Here is a 23,698-nt window from a genome sequence, read left to right as displayed (position 1 = left end):
GAGAGAGACCTTCACACATGGTCAGTGCCACCACTGTGCACTCCCCAGCCTGAAACACACATCTGCCAGTGCTGGTGGGGGCTGGGTGTGGAACCTAAGGCTTCGGAGATCAGACCCGGGGAGAGGACTGGGGTGGGCTGCATGGAAACACCCTGAAGAGGCTGAAGTCTGGTGCAGCTGCACCCGCGGGTGTATGCACAGGAAGCCTGGGCTGCCTTAGAGGCCAGGCGCCGTTGTGTGGGTGGTGCGCAAGGGGAGGGGTGGGGCCCGCCATTACAGCTTTTTTTCCTGCGTGAGCTCTCAGGTGGCAAGACAAAGCCTTCCTGAGCTCCAAAAGCAATTGTGAGCCACCACTGTCCCCTAGGCTTCAGGACCAACTGTGAGCCACCACCGCCCCTGTACTTTAGGAGTGGTTTCAAGCACCAACTCCACCCTGCTGGACTCCAGGAGCAGTCGTGAGCCACCTCTGCTCCCATTGTGTGCTCCAGGGGTGCACGTGAGCTGCCACCACTGCTGAAAACCCCACAGGCCAGGCACCAGCTGCTGCATCTGTGCACCCCCTTCAAGGGGATAACGACCAGCACATATTGAGGAAAGCGGCGACAGGCATCCATACTAAAAACAGCCCTTGCACCAAAAATATTAAACCCACATGAGCTACACAGGGATGCTCCCACATATAAATAGCCCTCCAAGACCACAATAGACAACTGTTTCTCCTAAACTCACAGAATAAGAGAAATATAAATAAAATGAAGAAGCAGAGGAACCACTCCCAGTTAAAAAACCAAGAGAATTCCCCTGAAAGAACAATGAAACAGATCTCTTCAGTCTAATAGACACCAATTTCAAAAAGGAGATAATGAAAATACTGAAGGAATTAAGAAGGGCTGTCGAAAGAAATGCAGAGTACTGTAAAAAGCAACTAGAAACTATAAAGAGGAACCAAGAAAAATTAGAAAACTCATTTGTCAAGACAAAGACTGAACTAAAGGCAGTGAATAGCAGAAGAAATAATGCAGAAGAATGAATAAGTGACCTGGAAGATAGTATAATGGAAATCATCCAATCAGGACAGAAGACAGAAAGCCAAATTAAAAAAAATGAAAACAATATAAGAGACCTATGGGATAATATAAACCATGCAAATTTATGCATAATAAGGATTCCAGGAGGGGAAGAAAGAGAATAGGGGATGGAAAATGCACTTGAAGAAATTATGGCAGAAAACTTACCAAACCTAAAGAAGGAAACAGACACCCCAGTACAGGAAGCACAGAGGTAGAAAATCATCCACACACAAATATGACATCAAAATCAGCGATCATGAGAAGAGGAGAGTACAAATACAGGATACTGAAAATGCATTTAAAATTAAAAGACTAGCAACTTAAAACAATCTTATTTATACATAGACTGCTATATCAAAACCTCATGATAGGGACTTCCCTGGCGGTACAGTGATTAAGACTTTACCTTCCAATGCAGGAGGTGCAGGTTCAATCCCTGGTCAGGGAGCTGAGATCCCAGATGCCTTGGGGCCAAAATATAAAACAGAAGCAATGTTGTAACAAAATTCAATAAAGACTTTAAAATCGGTCCACATCAAAAAATCTTTAAAGAAAAAAAAACACTTCATGGTAACCACATACTGAAAATCTACAACAGATACACAGAAAAGAAAAAGGAATCCAAACACAGCACTAAAGTTAGTCATCAAATCATAAGAGAAGAGAACAAAAGAGGAAGGGAAGAAAAACCTACAAAAACAAATCCAAAGCAGTTAACAAAATGGTAACAAGACATATATATCGATAATTACCTTAGATGTAAATGGGTTAAATAGTCCAACCAAAAGACATAGACTGGCTGAATGTGTACAAAAACAAGACCTGTATATATATGCTGTCTACAAGAGACCCACTTCAGATCTAGAGACACATACAGACTGAAAGTGAGGGGATGGAAGAAGGTATTCCATGCAAATGGAAATTTAAAGAAAGCTGGAGTAGCAATACTCATATCAGACAAAATAGACTTTAAAATAAAGACTGTTACAAGAGACAGAGAAGGACATTACATAATGATCAAGGGATCAATCCAAGAAAAAGATGCAACGATTTTAAGTATATATGCACCCAACATAGAAGCACCGCAATATATAAGGCAAATAGTAACAGCCAGAAAAGGAGAAATCCACAGTAACACAATAATAGTGGAGGACTTTAACACCCAACTTTCATCAATGGACAGATCATCCAGACAAAAAAATCAATAAGGAAACACAGGCTTTAAATGACACATTAGACCAGGTGAACTTAAATGATATTTATAGAGCATTACATCCAAAAGCAGCAGAATACACATTCTTCTCAAGTGCACATGGAGCATTCTCCAGGACTGATCACATGCTGGGCCTCAAAGCAAGCTGTGATTAATTTAAGAAAATGGAAATCATATCAAGCATCTTTTCAACCACAATGCTATGAGATTAGAAATCAACTACAAGAAAAAACTGTAAAAAACAAAAACACATGGAGCTTAAACAATATGCTACTAAAGAAGCAGTGGATCACTGAAGAAATCAAAGAGGAAATCAAGAAATACCTAGAGACAAATGTCGACAAAAGCACAATGATCCAAAACCTATGGGACACAGAAAAAGCAGTTCTAAGAGGGAAGTTATAGCAATGCAAGCTTACCTCAGGAAACAAGAAAAAGCTCAAATAAACAACCTAACCTTACATCTAAAGCAACTAGAGAAAGAAGAGCAAACAAAACCTAAAGTTAGTAGAAGGAAAGAAATCATAAAGATCAGAGCAGAAATAAATGAAATAGAGTTGAAGAAAACAATAGAAAAGATCAATGAAACTAAAAGATGGTTCTCTGAAAAGATAAACAAAATTGATAAACCTTTAGCCAGACTCATTAAGAAAAAAAGGGAGAGGGTGCAAATCAATAAAATTAGAAATGAAAAAGGAGAAATTACAACGGACACCACAGAAATACAAAGGATCTTGAGAGACACTACAAGCAACTGTATGCTAACAAAATGGACAACCTGGAAGAAATGATAAACTCTTAGAAAGATACAATCCCCCAATACTGAATCAGGAAGAAATTGCAAATATGAATAGACCAATCACAAGTACTGAAATTGACATTGTAATCAAAAAACTTCCAACAAACAAAAGTGCAGGACCAGATGGCTTCACAGGTGAATTCTATCAGACATTTAGAGAAGACTTAACACCTATCCTTCTGAAAGTATTCCAAAATACTGCAGAGGGAGGAACCCTCCCAAACTCATTTTCTGAGGCCAGCATCATCCTGATACCAAAACCAGACAAAGATACCAGAAAAAAAAGAAAACTGCAGGCCAATATTACTGATGAACACAGATGCAACAACACTCAACAAAATACTAGCAAACCAAATCCAACAATACATTAAAAGGATCATACACGGGCTTCCCTGGTGGCGCAGTGGTTGAGAGTCCGCCTGCCAATGCAGGGGACACGGGTTCGTGCCCCAGTCCGGGAGGATCTCACATGCCGCGGAGCGGCTGGGCCTGGGAGCTGTGGCTGCTGAGCCTGCACGTCCAGAGCCTGTGCTCCACAACGGGAGAGGCCACGGCAGTGAGAGGCCCGCGTACTGAAAAAAAAAAAAAAAAAAAAAAAAAAAAAAGGATCATACACTATGATCAAGTGGGATTTCTCGCAGGGATGCAAGGAGTTTTCAATGTCCGCAAATCAGTCAGTGTGATACACCATGTCAACAAACAAGAATAAAAAACCATGTCGTCGTCTCAATAAATGCAGAAAAAGCTTTTGACAAAATTCAACACCAATTTATGATAAAAACTCTCCAGAAAGTGGAAATAGAGGGAACCTACCTCAACATAATAAAGGCCATATATGACAGACCTACAGCTAACATCATACTCAATGGTGAAATGCTGAAAGCATTTCCTCTAAGATCAGGAACAAGATAAGGATGTCCTCTCTTGCCACTTTTATTCAACACAGTTTTGGAAGTCCTAGCCGTGGCAATCAGAGAAGCAAATTGGAAAAGAAGTAAAACTGTCACTGTTTTCAGATGACATGATGCTCTACATAGAAAACTCTAAAGATGCCACCAGAAAACTACTTTCTGCCTCTATGAATTTGATTCCTCTAGATACCTTATACAGGTGGAATCATACAGTATTGTCCTTTTTTGTCTGGCTTATTTCACTTAATATAATGTCTTCAAGGGTTATCCATGTTGTAGCATGTCAGAATTTCCTTTTCAAGTTGAATAATATGCCATTATACGTATATATCATGTTTTGTTTATCCATGCAGCTATTGGTGGACATTTGGGTTATTTCCACCTTTGGCTACTGTGAGTAATGCTGCTGTGAACACTGGTATACAAATATCTGATTAGGTGCCTGCTTTCAGTTCTTGGGGGTATATACCCAGAAGTGGAAGTGCTGGATTGTATGGTATCTTCTCTTTTCTTGGAAAATAGAATCAGGATAAATTTCTTTTAAAAGTTTTTGTTTGTGTGTGTGTTTTAATTCTAGGAATTCACCCTATCAAAGTGAATCGAATAGCTTATATAAATAAAGATTTTTATAAATTCCCTACTATGAGTCCTGTGCTAATTGAAACTTGTGAGCCCAAATATTAATACATAAAAAACACCACTATAGAGAAATAAAATGTGAGCCGTCAATATAATAGAATATTGTGCAGTCACTAAAGTGTTTTTGAAGTCCACTTAATGACAATTGGGAAATGTTTACTATATATAACGTTGAATCAAAATCAGAACCCCAAGTGTGACTCCAACTTTGTATATATGTAAGCAACATATTTCACTGTTTACATTTAAATATTTATAGATTGATTTTTACTCATAAATATATGACAGGAAAAGTACCAAAATGTGGTAATCTCTAGTTGGTGGGAATATGAGTGATTTTTTTTCTCCTTTATACTTTTCTGTACTTTTCCAAATTTTCTAAAGTGTCCATATGTTATTTTCACTATCTTAAAATGTATTAACATGATTCTCAAAATTTAGTATCTTAGTGATGAGAAAGAACTGAATAGAATTAGAGGAAGCCATCCTAGAAACCTGCCAGGAAATTATACCTGGGACTAAATAACTAGTTCTTTTTCCTTAGAAGATAAAATAGGATTAAAATACTGGGACTAGTATGTTTAAGGTTATAATATGGTAAGCTGGTATCGAGTGTGTTAGGTACATGTACACCTTAAGGCAAGTCTGGAGTAAAATTATTGCCCACCCTAAACAGTATCATCAACGTGTACTGTTCTCGCCCGCTTCCTAGCTGCAGTAAGTAGGAAAGCAGGTCTCAGAGGTAGACTTCTCCTGTGCAATCTAAATTGATCCTCCGGAATTTTACATTTAAGAGTTTAGATTATACAGAGGCTATTTCTAGAAGGTTTTGGTCCCAGGAATGACGATTGAAAAGTAAGGCACAACAAATGTACACTTTTATAGATTTGCCTATATTGAACATTCTCTCACTGTGACCAGACCAACCCATCCCTTATCATTTGATAAATCATCCATTGTCTGTACAGACTCTTTAGGGACTTATAACCCCTAAGGCACTAAATTTAAATTTATATTTAAATTGCACTTCATTTGAAGCAAAGTATACTTTAATGAAGTAGGATTTTAACCATCAAAGCAAAAGCTATAAAATGTCCATAACTGAAATGTTCTTTGTTTCTAGATAATTATATGACATTATCTCGTTTAATTGATCTGCTAAGAAGATGTGGAAAACTTGAGGATGTTCCAAGATTTTTCTTAATGGCTGAGAAACGTAACTCCAGAGCAAAACTGGAGCCAGGATTTCAGTACTGTAAAGGATTATATCTTTGGTAAATTTATTGGCAAATGAATTCTACGTAATAGGTTGTTTTCCTCATTGTGACTAAAGTAGAATACACTTTGAATTTTAAAAATTCTATATTTTAAAATATAATAGTTTTATTAACAAAATAAAATAAATTATAAACGACTTAAAGTTTGTAGTTAGTGATTGCAGTAAGTAATTTTTTTTAAACATCTAACAAGGTATTCTGGAGAACCAAATGATGCCCTTCGACATTTTAATAAGGCTCGGAAAGACAGTGACTGGGGCCAAAATGCCCTTTATAATATGATAGAAATCTGTTTGAATCCAGATAATGAAACTGTTGGAGGTGAAGTATTTGAAAATCTGGATGGAGACCTGGGGTGAGTAGTATTTGACAAGTTACGCTTTTTTCCAGAAACACTTGTTGGGGATAATCAAGGATATCTTATAAAAGAGAACTAAATTCCAGGATAGCACTAATGGCAGTTTAGCGAATAAATCATAGCTGGAATAACTGTTCTCTGAAACAAGCATGACATCCTTTTAGAAGGTTTTCTAAATCAGAACAGACATGCTATTGAAGGCACTCCCCTAATTGCTCTGTGTAAAATAGAATGAATCGTAGTGTGTGATTACCTTGGCAAAAATTGTCCGCATAATATTAATAGTAACTTCTTAACAGATGGCTCTCTGCCAGATCTTGGCTGTATACTTTATATGCATTGCCTTATTTATTCCCTTTAACAATGTGTGAAAAAGCTCCAAGTTACCCTAACGTGATGGAGTTAGAAAATGATGGAGGCAAGATTTAGACTGAGTCCTCCCTGACCTCAGAGCGCCAGCTGTTGGCCACTGTGGTGCACTGTGGGTAAGTGGTTATTCTTCTGTCAGCCTGCACTTGTTGCTCGCCCTCTCCCCAGGGTCAGGGAAGGCACGGTGGGGAGTGTATAAGGGTGTAAGGGGAGTAGGAGAGGTCATTTCTGCCCCCAGGAGCATGCATGCAGTTTACCTGGTCGGCAAGACAGTGTCTGAAGCCATTCAATCCGCAACAAAACAGAAGTGAGTTAAATTGATAAAAAGTGTTGCAGGAATTCATAGAAATCATAGTGCAGAGCAGTCAGGGGAAGCTGCATAGAGAAGTGGGAGAAATGCGAACCTGACTGCTGAGAGGTTTCAGTGGCACTCCTGAAGGCTTGGATTACAGAGACCATTGAAAGATTTAGAGCGGGGAAGAGGTATTTTTATTTTTGTTTGTTTTAGAAAGGTTAAGGAAACATTCTGCTTTGCAACTATAGGCTGTCCCCATGGAAATCTTCAGCAATAGGTTGAAAACACCAAATTTGGAATATAGAACTCAGAAGGGAGGTCACAGCTTGAGATACAGATTTGGGGGATAGGTGCTCAGAGTGGGTAGTTGGAACCCCATGAATGGCCTCTTTTCGAGTAGAATGTAGTGACGGAAGTCTGAGAACTAAATTTGGGGTGTGCTAACATTTAAGGAGATTGGAGGAAGGGAGGTAAGGAAAGGGCAATGACTGGTGGAAAGAGAAGGAAAACTGTAATCTTAGAGAAGAGACAAAAGGAGGGGAGCTTGAAAGAAGATTACCAACAGTGTAAAATGTTTTAGAGAAGGTAAAAGCCTGAGAAGAAGATCAATAGATTTAGTGATTAGGCTTTAAGAATTTAATTTCCTTTCATTAATTGATTTATTTATACATTATATCTGGGTGTGGGTATGTATATAAGAAAATTGCTATTACACATTCAAATTATTGCACTTAAAATTTATAACCTCTTGACAAGTAAAGAATTTCTTTTCTGAGAGCCTAATAGGCAACTGGGTGAGGAACATTAAGTATACTTTATATGTCTGGCAAACTTAGATTCAAATCTATTAGCTATGTGACCTTTGGCAAATTACTTTATCTGTTGGAGCCTTGGTTTTCTCATATATAAAATGGATTCAACATACACTGAATGAAGTAACACAGTGCTTGGCACATAGGAAGTGCTTTAACAAAGTTAGTTACTTTCTGCTCCCTCCTTTTTTTTAATTAATTATTTTTTAATTGAAGTATATAGTTGATTTACAGTATTTTATAGTCTCCCTTCTTTCTTTCGTTTTCTGAGTAGGTATGCTATTTGATAATTGTATGATTCTACTTACCCTGAATTCTAGTTTTATATTAGCTAAAATGAACACATTTACCACAGGTGGACAGTATCCAATGTTTGTTTTCGGTCTAAAGTGAATAAATGTTTAATGGTGTTTTGTTGAAGCTATGTTAGTTTTGTTTTTAAAACTGTAACTGGGCTTTACTTTGTATTAGAAGAGAATGAGTGACATTCTTCAGTAGGATTACTTTTAAATTGAGAAAAATAGAAACCCATGTACCCTAATCTCAATGAATTTTACTTCATGAGTGATAGACATAAATTTATTTTTTATTGTCTACAGTAATTCAACTGAGAAGCAAGAGTCTGTGCAGTTAGCAGTGAGAACAGCAGAAAAGCTCCTTAAGGAGCTAAAACCTCAGACTGTTCAGGGTCACGTGCAGCTTCGTATAATGGAAAACTGTTGCCTAATGGCTACCAAACAGAAATCTAATGTCGAGCAGGCATTGAATACCTTCACTGAAATAGCAACGTCGGAGGTTAGTAGATTTTCTTTTTCCACTTCATGTTAGCTTTCCTTGGTGGTGTTGAAATATGTACTTTAATTAGTTATTTGTTTTCTGAAGACTGACTTCATTATTTACTATTATTAAAAATTAGATATATAGTTTGGTATGATTTTACATCATGTACCTTTGTTTGCAGAGGAGGCATTGTTACATGTTGATGTGTTGTTATGTTTATCTCTATTAGAACAGTGAGTTCTAGAGAAAGGACATTCTGCAAGAGGGCATAAATTAATTCTCAAGGGAATGGCTTTATCCTCTGTTGTTAAGTGTAGCCTAGGTTAACTTACTAAGTGAAAACAAACACCTGGCTGCCTTGATATCTCACCTTTTCACTTATGTGAACTTGAAATTTTTCCAACTCTAGAGCTAAGTGAGATCAGTACTGACAACTTATAATTCAGTCATGCAGATAATGATGTTCTTTCGTGACACTGAAATCACCCCCTGTGATAATAATAAATATTAAATATTAAGTAATAATAAATTATTTTATTACTATTAGATCAAAGGCTTTCTCCTCTTTTCAGCCCATTCAGATCCACTGCCCTTCTCACCCTCTGGGCCTTTTATTTTTCCTTCCCTCGCACAGTGCTGTATTTCTCCAATTACTTGTCATTAAGGAAGGAATTCTAGGTACCCATCCCATCAACAGTTGCTAGTAGCTAGTTCTAAGCATGCACTTGGGATTTCATGTTCTTCTACTCACTGGTGTTGTAAGCCGTGGGAGACTCATCATGTGGCGCCTCTCACAGGATGTACAGAATTTTGCTGTGTTTTCTTGTGGTTCAGAGGTCACAGCAGCAGCAGTAAATGACCAAAACCTCCTACAGTGACCCCTCCCCCCTGCCTCCCTGGACCCTGGAGGGCTTTGGAAAACCTGCAACTCCTGTTGGTGTTTGGGTACAAGTATCCATGGTGGCACTTGACCACCACTGTAAGCTGCCCTGGGGACAAAACAGCAAGGCAGCAGCCTTGCTTCCATCCTCAAGCAGAGCCCCTCTGCTGACATTGAAGTAGTGCTCAGGGTGCTCAGTTGAATTGACTGCAGCAGCAGATGGATGACAGCAGCTGACAGAACCAGAAATAGGACCGTCCTGTAAGTCTAAGAAAATCTGTAAAACATGATAAAGCACCATTGCAAGTAAGGTGTCATAGCTCCCTAATGTTGGGAAGTAACATTCTATCATGTAAGGAGAGTTTAAACTGTGAGGTTTGAGAGAGAACACTAAAAGCAGTAAGTGACATCATAGCTGTTTCCTAGAGAGACTGTGCGAGTTCTTTGTTTTGCTGAGACTACATTATTTTTTTATCATTCTTACATATGTGATTAGTAATATACGGTCCTCAAATCTGTTTACTGGCCATACTGTCCAAAGACTGATGTATGAATTGAAGTTTAGTAAGTGAATTTTATCTTGCATTTTTCCCTTTTAACTCATAGGCTGCATATATTAAATATAATGAATATTCATTAAGTAACCAGTGGGTGCTGAGCATAGTTGGAATCACAAAGATAAACCACATATAGACCCTTTCTTCAAGTTTCTCATAGTCTAGGGAAGATGAGAGACGATACTGAGTGTAATGCAAAGCAAAATCTGTTACATTCTGTCCTAAAGTTGCAAATAACAGTGCTGTAGGACTGGGGCTCCCAAGCCCCAGGCCGGGGACCGTCCCGGGCCTGTTAGGAACCGGACCAGCCAGCAGGAGGGGAGCAGCGGGCGAGTGAGTGAAGCTTCATCTGCCGCTCCCCATGGCTCGCGTTATTGCCTGAACCATCCCCCCCGCCTGCCCCCTGCCCGTGGAAAAATTGACTTCCAGGAAACTGGTCCCTGGTGCCAAAAAGGTTGGGGACCACTGCTGTAGGAGATAGTATAAGGAGAGCTGAGAGACCCTTTCCATGGAAGAAGGTATGATTTAAGAAGAACCAGGGTAAATTGCATTTTCACAGGCAGAGTTGGAGGAAGTGCATTCTAAGTTAAGGGAAAAATGTGAACAAAGGCAGGGAGGCATCGAAGCATAGGGTAGATTCACAGCACTATGTGGCCTTCAGATTGATTGAGACATGACAGGAAGACATGGGAAGAACCAGTGGAAGAAGCATTAAACCCAAGCTAAAATGTTTCCACTTCCTTTCTTCCCCTCACCTTGAACCATAAAGGTACACTGTTTATAATAGAGCTGTATTGTCTTTTGTGATGTAAAGTTGTTGCAGTTCAGAGTGACAGAGAGAGAAAAGCTGGCTGAACATCTTAGGATGTCTGCACCAGGAAAGGCATCATGGGCCTAGTGCAGGGGTTAGAATGCAAGTCTGCAGTCTTAGAAACCATTCTTCAGTTCACTCAGGAGTGATGTCAAGCTGTGAGGAATTGATTCATTCTAATCAAACTCAAAGTGTGTGATTTTTAAATCAGGGAGTTTATTTTTTAAATGTATAGTGTGAGATATTTTTAGTATGTGAATAGGTCTGGACATTTTTCCAGGACCCTTCTCTTCTTGGGCTGTCCTAGGATCTGGCTGACAAATGCATAGTAGGTCTGTATTTTGTTTCCTCTCTAGCCCTCCTGGGATGGGGGATACCGTTCAATAATTAATAATATCCCACACATCTTCAAAATCTACTACCAAATTGGTTGTATTTGGCATTCAAATAAAAAACTGTCCGCCATTCCTTAATCAGGAGAACAAATTACATATTAGGAGTTTATTGATAGACATAAAATTAGACCCAAGGAAGTTTTATATTCCTACAAACCGTGTTCATCAAACTCTAGTGAATTGCCCTTCTCTATTCCAGGGTTGTTTCTGACTTCCAACCATGATCAGATCTACTCTCCTTTTGTTCCTTATTAGTTACTGAAACTTGCTATCTTACAGTGCACCTTTATTTTATTTTTTATTTTTTTTTTGCTGTACGCGGGCCTCTCACTGCTGTGGCCTCTCCCGTTGCGGAGCACAGGCTCCGGACACACAGGCTCCGCGGCCATGGCTCGCGGGCCCAGCCGCTCCGCGGCATGTGGGATCTTCCGGGATCGGGGCACGAACCCGTGTCCCCTGCATCGGCAGGCGGACTCTCAACCACTGCGCCACCAGGGAAGCCCAGTGCACCTTTATTATAGTCATGATATTATAATTTCTACATCACAGTTTCTCATCTTTTATTTATATTTTAAATGGAAGTCTTTCTCTTTATAAAAGCATCACAGTCCCTCTGCTGAAATTTGAGAAGCACTTTATCTTTTTCAGATACATACACATAACTGCTTAGGTATGTTAGTTTTCTGGATAGATCGCTAATGGTCTCCATTTTATACCAATTCTTAATAGCTTGTTAGTTTCGCAGAGTGACGTTTTCTGACTCTGAGCTCTGTCTAAAAGAATATCATCTTTTATAGTTACAATCAAGGAGCTGCAGACTCCAAATCTAAAAGCATATTTTAAGGCATGAGTTTATTTCATATAGTTTCCAAATGATTAATTAATTGCATGCCTTATTTATAACATTTCATTGACCAAACTTTATTGGGAGAAGAGGCTTTTGAATAAAATGAAAAGGGAGGAGGAAAGCAATAGAAGTCAGTATAGGTAAGGAATATCATTTGCAGGTAAATCATTCTGTTATTCCTGTTTTATAGGTGAAAGAACTAAGGAGCCAGAATGCTGAATCTGAAACATAAATGTTCAGTTAGGACTACAATGAGATAGAATTTTATGTTTTCTGTTTCTGTACAAAACCAAAACAACCAGTCAGTCTCATTAAAGAACAAGTTTTCCTAATTGTCTGGAATTGCGTGGTTACCGCACCTGCATTCTTACTGAACTACCTGGACCAGATGGTTCCTCCTGGTAGCCTGAGGTTACTGGATGTGTTACATAATGACCATATCACAGTACTTAAGTGAAGCCAGCAATTGAATCCACAGGCCAGTCCTTATATTATGTAGCACTTGCTACTTTCCATGTGTTTTTCTTTTAAACATGGCACATTTATGTTTGTGTATCTGGGGGTCTCAACTCTTGTTTCCTCATAGAAGGATCATATTCCAGCACTTTTGGGAATGGCAACAGCTTATATGATCTTGAAACAAACTCCACGAGCCCGAAACCAGCTGAAAAGGATTGCAAAAATGAACTGGAATCCTATTGATGCTGAGGACTTTGAGAGGAGTTGGCTGCTGCTTGCTGATATTTATATTCAATCAGCAAAGTACGACATGGCAGAAGAGCTGTTAAAAAGGTGCCTGCGTCATAATAGGGTAGGTGACTGAGGAGTGAAAAATAATTGGTAGCCTTTGTTGCATAAGCTTTCTATATAGGTTTTTATAGAGTGTTGGTCCATTTTTAGGGATTTGTGTGTTTTTAGAGAATTAAATGTTTGTTTTTACCACAATCAGGAAATAAACATAAGTAATAAAAAAGAAGCCATTTGCCCTTGAAAATAAAGAAAGAGAGATTGCAGTTTCAAGTTTCAGCTATGGTTTGCCCTACTTACAGAAAGTGTTTTGGAATGTCAAGCATTTGCCTGTGATTATCCATCTCATCCCAGAACTAATGAAAGTTGCAGAAGAGCATTAATTGTGGACGCCTGTCCCTCCTGTTAAATACTCCTGATGAACTGACTGCAGCTACATGTTGTTTTCACATTATTAGAATCCACTCTGCATAATATATTTTGTAGGAAAGAGTGTTTTAAGCATTTAATTTGATTTGTTTAATGAAAAGTCCGTATCTTAGGTATAAAACTGAAAATCTTCAAGGCCTTAGAATTTAAGGCTCTTTACTAACAGTGCATTTTGGTATTTAATTGCCCAGAAAAGCATGTCTTTTTATAACATGTTTTAAGTTAAGAATTTGTTACTATTTATTGAGAAATATTGTGCTCAACTTAGAAACTTGAGGATATTTATCTTTATAGAGTCTTATCAGTTACTTCAAAATCTTAATCACAGCAAATCTATGTTTTATTCCCTTTGAGCCAGTTAGATTACAAAATAGATCATTTGTTTTTCAAAGAGGAGTCATGATCGTCTAATACTATTAAGTTATTTTCTTGGGGACTTTAAAAACCTAAAATATCAAGCCATTTATCAGTTTATGTAATTATACATGTAATTTAAGTTACATTGGCCTTAAAAAACAGAATACTTATTAATAGGCTCTGAAAAATCTAAACTGCCAAATAACTAACCCTTACATGCCTAATCTAGGATTAAGCAAGATTTCATGGGAATTAAGGTTTCAGTGCAGATAGAATTTCAATTTGCCAGAATGCAGACAGCAATACATTGCATGGTTGAACATGACGGCTGCTTTAGAGGCATCAGCCCTACTGCTTAGGCATGACAATATTGGAAGCATGAATTCAGGAACCAGAGCTTAGAAACTTTGAATTATATAATTAAAAAATGGAGATCATCCAGATCTGAGGCAGGAAATGTGCAAGATGACACTAGACCATCTTGTCATACCAGATGGCAAGGAAGCTATCGGTGATAATTGGAGTCATGTCAGGGACTCAAGAGCCAACTTGAGGACACTCCCACTAGCCAAAGTTGAGACACTTTAGATATCAGTAATAACTGCATTGAGTTGGAACACACCAAATATGTCTAAGTCCATGAGTTTACAAAGATCCAAAAAAAAAAAACCCTAATTGGTCACCACTGAAATATGCTAGTAAACTGACTTATTTCTAAAGCTGGCAAATAAAGGGAAAGAATTAAGCATCTATCCTGCCTTTTCTGTATGAACAATACTGCTAGGAAACAAAATAGTGGAGAAGGAGATGTTTCTCATTATTGATGTTTTCCAGCTAATAAATGAAGAAAGAATGATAGAATGTCACTATTTTCCAACCATGATGAATTAATGAATGGGTATAACATCGCAAGACATTACGTGCCACGTGATGGAAGAACACACCATCTATGAGAGGGTCAGAGTGGGGTGACACAGGTGAAACACTCCAGGTCCGAAATTTAAAGGAGCACTTAAAATCTCAGTAATTATCGGGACTTCCCTGGTGGTCCAATGGCTAAAGCTCCACGCTCCCAGTGCAGGGGGCCTGGGTTCGATCCCTGGTCAGGGAACTAGATCCCACATGCTGCTACTAAGAGTTCGCATGCTGCAACTGAAAAAAAAAGGATCCTGCATGCCACAACTAAAAAGATCCCACATGCCGCAATGAAGATCCCGCACTAGCAACAAAGATCCCACATGCTGCAGCTAAGACCCGGTGCAGCCAAATAAATAAATAAATAAATAAAATTTTAAATCTCAGTGATTATCTTAGTTAACTGATGCTGCTATAACAAAGTACCATAGATTGGGTGGCTTATAAACACCAGAAATTTATCAGTATTTCTCACAGTTCTAGACGCTGGAAGTCTAAGATTAGGGTGCCAGCATGGTTGGGTTGTAGTGATAACCCTCTTCCTGGTTGCAGACTAATGAGTTCTCACTGTGTTCTCACATGGCAGAAAAAGAGGGCAAGGGAGTTCTCTGGGGTCCCTTTTATAAGGTCACTAATCCCATTCAGGAGGGCTCCACCCAAATGACCTGTTCACCTCCCCAAAGTGTCACCTCCTAATACCATCACATTGGATGCTAGGATTTCAACATATGAATTTGAGGGAACATAAACACTCAGTCCAATGTAGTAATCAGGATGAATGACATTTAATGCAATATTTTTTTAACAAAGTATCAAAAGGTAAAACAGGTAGGATCTTACAGTGCTGTGCTGAGCTATATTGAAGCCTGAAGCAAAAAGGGAAAATGTGTGCCCTGATCCATGTTTGTGTGTATTTTTTAATGGTTAATAGTTTTCGTGAAAATATTAGTGATGTATCTTCTTGCATTAAAGTAAGGAAAGTAAAATTATGATAAACAGAAAAAAAATTCAAACTTAAAATAATGCAGTGAATTTTAATATACCTACTTTTCTATTTTTTTAAATTAATACTCTGGGAAAAAATAGCAATTAAAAAATACCTAAAAACATGTATACAGCATTGTGCATTTTTGCTTTTTCATAAGGAGCAGTGTGACTCGGTTGAGCACTGATCTATGAAGTAAGTAGTTTCACCTCTTTCCCCTCAAGTCAAAATCGGATACAAACCTCTAGATCTAATACAATTTCCAGGAAATATTAATGACATAGGACTATATTATATAACTACTATAAGGATGCACTCACCTAACTCTGGGCTGTGAGAAACTCTAGGATGAACATTCTTGTTTCTTCTACACTTAATTGCAAGGAAAGAGACAGAGAGGAGACTTCTAGATCAAAAGGAAGTTTAGGGACATTTCAACCAGTCACAGTGTGTGGCCCTTATTTGAATCCTCATCCTAACATGCAAACAAATAAGTATGTTAAGACTATTTGAAATTTGAATAGTGACTGGATATTTGGTGATATCAAGGAGTTGTTACATTTTAGGTGTGATAATTTGTGGTTATGTTGAAAGAAAGTCCTTATTTTTAAAGAGGCATACTAAAATATTTATGGGTGAAATGATGTAGTATCTGAGAGTTTTTTTTCTGGTAATACAGAAGGACAAGTGTATGGAGTAGTGAAACAGTATCAGTCAGGAGTTCATTGTTGAAGACATGGGTTCAGGGGGTCCATCATACTGTAATTTCTATATGTGTTAGAATTATTTGTAATAAAACATGTACATGTATATGTATAAAACATCTCCTTCCCTCTCACCCAAAAATCCTGATTCTGTAGGTTTGAGATAGGGGCTTGGCATCAGAATCCTTTTTTAAGTCCCATAGATGTTTGGATTGCATAGCCAAGGTTGAAAACCACTGTTTTATGTGCCATTTAAATGAGTTAATATGGTTGACCTCTATAGTCCTAAGCACTCCATAAAATCTTAGTGATATCAAGTGTAATCTGTTGATACATCTTGCATTTTTCTTCAGTCTTGCTGCAAAGCTTATGAATATATGGGATACATTATGGAAAAAGAGCAAGCATATACAGACGCTGCCTTAAACTATGAGATGGCATGGAAACATGGCAATCAGACAAATCCAGCAGTAGGTGAGTTTAACATTTAGACACCAGGTTTTCACAGGAAACGTGGGTTTTATATGTAAATCTTCATTTAAACTCATTTGTTTTTTCTCTTTAAGGACAAAATACACATTAAGAGCCAACATCCTTTGTCGGACCTTCTGAAAAATGAATTTTATATTTATAATAGATTATTAGCTACTAAGTTATTAGGTGTACTTTCCTGAGATTCAAACTCCACCTCAGTCGCCTTAAAGGACATCGATCTAATTCTGTCCCTTCTTTCCCTTCACCCTCTAATTCCAGAAGGGGGATGCTGTGGGGGGAAGGTGTTCCATTGTGAAGGAAGTGGGAAGACATTGCATCAAATCAAGTCCTCCTGGTTTCTTTACTGCAGAACTTCTCAAAGCCTCTAAACCCTAATATATACTGTGATGGGTATCACAGAGGGGACATGTTTCCCACAGTAATTTGACTACGGAACTTTTTTTTTCCCTTGAGCATCTCTAAACGTCATCTGGTTCCAGTGGTAGCCCATTGATTTGAGGAAGGCTAGTCTCCAGGATCCCTAACAGATGGGCAGCATCTGGAATATACTTAGAGACTCCTGTCTCCCACAGTGTGAGGGAGCTCCTCCCCAGGCCTCTCTTTCTTTGTGTTGCGCTGAAATAGGCTTCATCGACACTGCCCTGTCTGTTCTCTGGAGCAACCCACAAGAGTCCTTCCGCCCTTATACATAATGGCCTTCTAATTGCAAACTCTGTCATGTCTCTCCTCAGTTTCTCTCCAAAGCATCCTCAGGTGCTTGTCCATTCTTGCTTCCAAGTCTTTCGCCCTCCTTGCTGTCTCCTGGAAACTCTCAAATAGTATTTCCCAAACTTTGCTTTGGAATACTGGGTGAGATATTAATAGTTATTTCTTTAAAAACAGAGAGTTGAGCGTGAGGAGATTAGGTTCCATGGCCAAATAGGTTTCGAAAAGGCAATTTTATTTGTCCATGTCCCTCTTGACCTGTTGTGCCAGAAATGAACAAGTTCTTACGTATGATTTAAGAACGAACTGTATGTATAATGAAGCTATGTTTTTAAATTAGGCATTTAGTAGTTGGTAGTTCAACCTAAGATGGCATCTGTCTTTTTTAGCAGCCGTGGCACAGTGATGACTCAGATTTAATCTGCAGTCAGATTGGTCATCTTTAGACTTACCGCTGTCAGTTCAGGACTTCCCCTACCTTGTATTTTTCTGAGGTCTGTTATTTTACTAGACTTGTATAGAGCACAGGAACTAACGCTTCCTTCTCAGGTATTGTGCGTCTTACAGAATAAAATCAGCTTGTAAAATGAACATTCCTTAACATCCTTAAAATATATTTAATTTTGGTGCTTTATTCCCCAGAATGAATACAGTTAGAAGCTCAGTTATTTGAATACTCTGTTCCTTGGAAGACCAGCAAATAAAGAGATGTCAAGTCAGTAGTTCCTTCACTGTGTTATCTTTGTGTTTTATAGGTGATTTTTTCAGTTCCTCTGACTTCTCCTTAGTAGGCATTTCTCTGAGGCTCTAAATTAATTCTCACAGTTTCTTCCTTAAGATTATCATTGCATCCAGTACCCCCAGCCTGCCTGGCCAAGTTAATGATGCATTTATTTCACTTTTTCACTTGTCAGGAAATCCTTAAAATCATGGTTGTTCTTTTCGTAGGATTCAGGCATGAGTACTGTAACTGTGAAAGGCACCAGGAACTGAGATCCACTGAGAGGAGAACACAGTCACGTTTCTCCCTTCACCGTCATTCCCAGGTTACGTGACAGTCACTAGGCTGTTCACATTGTTTGTGTTCACGAGCGCACTCTCTCTTTCTCCCCCGTTGTTTTTCCTGATTACAAAGAGTTGAATTCTTAGAAGCCTGACAGGTGTCATGCAGCTGCGGTACACGTATTCTTTGCCATTTCTAGCTCTTCGTTTCCTCTCTAAAGTTTTTTGAAGGAAATGATTCTATCAGGTTTCTTTCAATATGAAAACTTTGTGCTTCTAATTTAGTGTTTACACAGAAAAAAAATGCTAATATTTGTATGGTACTCAAATTTTTAAAAGCATTTCACAACAAGTATTTCATTTGATCTTTAAACTTACACCAAGAGCGGAGTTATCCTTCCATTTTTGGATGAGGAAACTTGAAATTGACAGCTCAGGTGACTTGTCTAAGGTCTCAAAGCCAGTCAGGAAGCCAGAAACCAAAAGTTAAGTCTAGGTTTTTTTGGCTCTAGTTTCCATGTTTGGCATGACATCTTAAGTTGTTTTCCTTTTTAAATGTCCTTTTAAATGTTCCTTTTTTTTTTTTCAGTGCTTAACAGTGGCTTTATTAGGTGAATGCTTGAAAGTATTCAACATTAAATTCAGTTTACTTCATATGTTTGCAAACACATCATTAGCAATTCTTAACTATTCAGATCAACTAATTTGAAGTACAGAAGGCTTGTTTTCAAATAACTCTTCTGAGGTGACACTAAGACTGAAAGAAACCTATGACTTGAGTCCAGGTCTCTAATAAACTCTATTTATTAATCTGTTTTATAATTATTTTCTAATGATATCAAGTTTACCTCTCTGACACTTATTGTTTTCATCTTGGACATTTCTCATTTGTGTGTGTGTGTGTGTGTGTGGAATACAATGAATTTTAGATAATTCCTTTTCCTTTTTGCTACCATATGATTGCATTAGCCAGCAGTTCTTTTAAAACATTGTTTTGAAATTCTAAAAACTTGCTTTGGTACTTTGATTAAAGCCTAAGAGCAGCATTCAGATTTCCCTTTTTCATATTTCTAAGTGGTAAAGCAAGATATTTAATTTATTAGTTACATATTATTTTACATTGTGTTATATCTTATTTATTGAGTCCACTTTTTTTGTCTTTTCCTTAGTTTGCTTACTATTATGGCATTGTTACAGAACAACAGTCGGTTAAGAATGTCTTAAAACTTTCTTCTAAATTGTCAGTATTTGAAATGTGACATTTCAGTATCAGTAACTGTGGTACTTGTTACTCATCGCTGATGTGGCTTATCTAATGACTCACCCAGTGTCTTCTGAGCCACTCTCCCCCCTGCTCTGTGCTCCACTCGTGCACTCCAGGTCCATTTGGTTGCTATGTCTCCCTCTATCACTGGCCTTTCCGTGTGCAGTTTTTGCCTAACAGTGTTCTTGCTTCCCACCCCCTTGGCCTACATTATGCCTCTTCCTTCAGATTTCAGACCTTGCCTGACTCCCACCCCCTCCCCAACCAGGTTTCTTATTACAGTGCTCTTGGCCTGTACCTTTATTTCATAGCATTTATCTCAGTTTTGAAATTATTCATGTACTTACATAATTACTTAAATAAGGTACTTTCTTTCCTAATGGAGTGTAAACCTCATGACTGAAGGAACCAGTTTGCCTGACATGTTAAATAAATCTGTACTGTATAAATGAATAGCTGTGTTATCATTTACTGCCCTATGGTGAGTTTTTACCATAATCTGAAACAAATGGGACTTTTCTAGTAAGTTGCAAAACCACATTTGTGGGATGGCCGGCCATCTTTTAAGCCAACTGTGGTCCTTTGTTACAACTCCATTTTCTTTCCTACCTGTTCTCCGTTTATGTCACTCCACCTTCTATTATCTTATCATTTCTACCATAGTACAGTCACCAGCCTCCACTAAGAGTTCTCTAATATTAGAGTAAGCAAACAAAGGAGGAGGCCAAGAAAGGTAATATTAACAGTATGCTCTATAAATAGTACTCTATCATTGTTGGTTTTTTTGTCTTTACAGGATACAAACTGGCATTTAATTACTTAAAAGCAAAAAGATATGTGGATGCAATTGACGTATGTCACCAGGTAAAACTTAAATTTAGATTTCTTAAAATTTTTCAAATGCACTATTTCCTACTTTTAATATCAAGATGTACATGAATAGAGATCGAAGACATCATATTTTGGTTAAATGACTCATCAAATATATCTGGGAGATACTACCACTTTTCAAAGTTTAGAAAATAAAGTTTACTTAAATTGAAAAAACATATGTTTTTAATTGGGCTCAAATAATAAAATATTTCTGTCAATTTAAAGAAAGAGGCTAGAGAAGAATGTTAAATAAACTTAATCCTTAAGTCAGAAGATATCTCAGGAGTATCATAGATTCTCCACGTCACTGTTCTGAATAGAAGTTCTTATGTATGTGTCTAAGTCTTTGGTTATTAGAGGATTCAGATTTATAAATTAAAGAGGTATTTTTGTCATTTGGAAGTCATTCAATTACTCTTCTGGAATTGATTCCTGACTAAATGATCCCTTGTTAAAATGACAAATATTTAAATTGCAGTTTTAGAATTTGCAGTTTCTTTATATACATTGTCTCATTGATATTCCATATAAGGTATTTTACTAAACATTGTTGGGAGCTCCAAGAAAAGCTCCTTAGCAGAGAATTATGTAATGTGCTTTATCCGGGATAGCTGTGTGCGCATCATTATAGTAAATACTTGGCCCCAGCGATTGCTATTGATTACTGAGTCTCTGTGTAAGGCAGCATTTCACATTAAGGTTAAGGTTGTACATTAATGTAAGGTTATACATTAGAATCATTTGTGGAGGTTTTTTTTTTTTTTTTTTTTAATGAATTTCCCCTACTCCTAGACTCAGTAGACCTGGAAATTTGTATGTTTCAAAATCATTCCAGGCAAATCTGATGTGTGCTCCTGGGTAAAAATAACTAAGGGTTTATTAAATATCATGCATAAATAGCTAATTTTTTTAAAGTATCTCAAATCATTGATACATAATTGTTTTCTGTAACTGATCTATTAAGGAAATAATTATATTTGTTGTATTTTCCACGTGTAGTATTATATTCTACCTTTTTCATTTAATTGTTGTTAATAGAAATGAGTCATCATGTCACACGCATCTCAGATATCACCTTTAAAAAGTGTTGTTAAATTTGTAGTATTAATATAATGAAATCTCAACTGTAATGCTGTTTCTGGTAAGTTTTGTGACTCCCCAGTTCTTGATAATGAATTACAAGTTCTTATGCTTTTGTTTTATTTTGTTTTTTTGTTTGTGGGTGTGTTTTTGCAGGTTCTCGAAGCACATCCAACTTACCCCAAAATCAGAAAGGATATACTTGATAAGGCTCGTACATCTTTAAGACCTTGAAAATTATTTTAGCTTTTTTAAGAAAGAAATGAAAAGAATCTGAGTTCTTCCAGTTCAAAATAGGTTTAAGCTAATACTTTGTAATAGAAAGCATACTTTTCTTTCTCCAGCAGAGGCTGCTATTGTATATAAAGAGAAACACTATGTTAAATGGATGTCTTCTGACAGAGAAGGTGAATGAGAGCTGGTTTATTTAATTGACTCTCTTGATTAGGTGCAGATTTGGTGGCTCTGTGGTAAAGATTATAACCCATTTCTATAAAAAATATTTTGTTAAAATCTTGGTAGTTAAGTATCCTGTATCTTTTCTAAGGAGCATTAGTTGTTTCTTTCAGGAAATACATTTACAATATTGTTGTTCTCTGGTAAACATTTTTGTGATAGTCTCTGTTATTTCAAAGGTTTGAGTAAATTTCCCTGTAAATATTTATGAAAAAGAAAATATATTTTTTAATAAAGATTTTATAAATTTATGATTTGTATTCCTCTTGAAACTCAAAAGACATGGTGAGTTTTGCAAAACCAGGGTAGGCTCCCCATCTTAATGCGTAGTATTACAGAAAATGTGGCTTTCCTAGAAAAATCTTTGTGGAAAAGTATAAAGAGTGTGTGTGTTTTCCCTTCTCTGTTGAACTGATTCTTCCTGCTCCCAATGTCTATGTGATCCTTTTAAGAAATAACCAGTACCTGAAATTAGTTTAAATAGGTAAACCTTTATAGCAATATTCAACCTTAGCCCAAAGACAAGATCTTTTGGTGTAACTTTAGACACTGTAACATCTGGTGGAGAATATTTCTGGTCAGTAGGGACTCCCAAAGCACACCGTGTGAAAGCAGCTGCAGACCCCGCTCTCCCTAGAATCCCTGCCACCACCCTGGGAGAGCACTCACTCTTTACACTGAATTTAACCTAATCTTCATAAACTCAATTCTTAACATCATTTTTAGTATGTTATCTATACCTTTTTCAGTTGCCTTTAAAAATACAATAAACACAATCTTCAATTTTAATTGCATTTTCAATAAACAGTGTTTTTCAAAGTCCCTTGCTTTTCCTTAAGTACCTCATGTTTATTTCTCTTGAGCTACATTCTAGTTTCTGATCACTTCTCCAATTTTCCAAAGTCCTTTTCATTCCAATTATATGTTATAAAATTCTAGTCATTCTTTTATGTATGGCATTCCATGAAAATGTTTAATAAGTGGAGCATTTATGAAACATTTCATGCCTGTTAAAACGCTTTCACATGTCTTATTACATTTATCCCCCAGTCCCATAATATAGACATTATTATCCCTGTTTTACAGTTCTGGCACTGTGACAGATTATCTCTTTCGCTATAACCTTTCAGCCTGAATGGACGTTGTTAAAGACGTGATATAACAGAATACCCTTAGCAGTTCCAGTGAGCCTGCATCATGGAATGCTAGAATCATGGAAATTGGATAGAAAAAGTAGAACATCACTTCTCCCAGCAAGACGTTTCCAAATCAGCTTTCCTGTCTGTAAAATGAGGAGGTTTTTTTTGTTTCTTAAGCAGCCACTTATTCTGCCATTTGTTAGATACTATCCTAGAAACTTTCTTTAAATTAGGTCTTTTATTTCTCAGTCAGCTCTCCAGAGAAATAGTATTTTTTCAGATGATGAGATGAGGCTCCAACTAAGTGATTTGCCCAATGTCAGAGAAAAATTTTCAGAACCTGGATTCCACACCAGCCTTTCCTATATTAAGATGCCTTCCATAACTAAGAGAGATGGTGTCTATAAGAAAAACTCTTTTATCTGCATGTGGCTAGCAGATGAAATTGAGTGTCCTGTCACAGAGGTGGCTAGGTAATAAGGAACAAGAAGAACTGAGTGGAATGAACGTTCTTACAAATGTGGCAGCTGCCAC

General features: G+C 37.5%; 1 protein-coding gene across 1 annotated transcript in view; it reads left to right on the top strand.

The window, feature by feature from the left end:
* The window catches only part of TTC21B (tetratricopeptide repeat domain 21B), an 89,335-nt gene extending 67,121 nt beyond the window's left edge, over positions 1–22,214 (top strand). The window contains exons 23-29 of the mRNA XM_060106075.1: positions 5,756–5,906; positions 6,103–6,264; positions 8,343–8,538; positions 12,600–12,824; positions 16,504–16,624; positions 20,413–20,480; positions 21,726–22,214. Coding sequence (XP_059962058.1) covers positions 5,756–5,906; positions 6,103–6,264; positions 8,343–8,538; positions 12,600–12,824; positions 16,504–16,624; positions 20,413–20,480; positions 21,726–21,803 — 1,001 coding nt within the window. The 3' untranslated portion in view covers positions 21,804–22,214. The remainder of the gene's footprint in view (positions 1–5,755; positions 5,907–6,102; positions 6,265–8,342; positions 8,539–12,599; positions 12,825–16,503; positions 16,625–20,412; positions 20,481–21,725) is intronic.
* The last annotated feature ends 1,484 nt before the right edge of the window (positions 22,215–23,698 follow it).

The sequence above is a fragment of the Mesoplodon densirostris genome, chromosome 8 (genome assembly GCF_025265405.1).
Source record: "Mesoplodon densirostris isolate mMesDen1 chromosome 8, mMesDen1 primary haplotype, whole genome shotgun sequence".
In the NCBI taxonomy this organism is placed as follows: Eukaryota; Metazoa; Chordata; class Mammalia; order Artiodactyla; family Ziphiidae; genus Mesoplodon; species Mesoplodon densirostris.
Note: the sequence above shows the minus strand (reverse complement) of the source record. Positions and strands in the feature narration are given on the sequence as shown.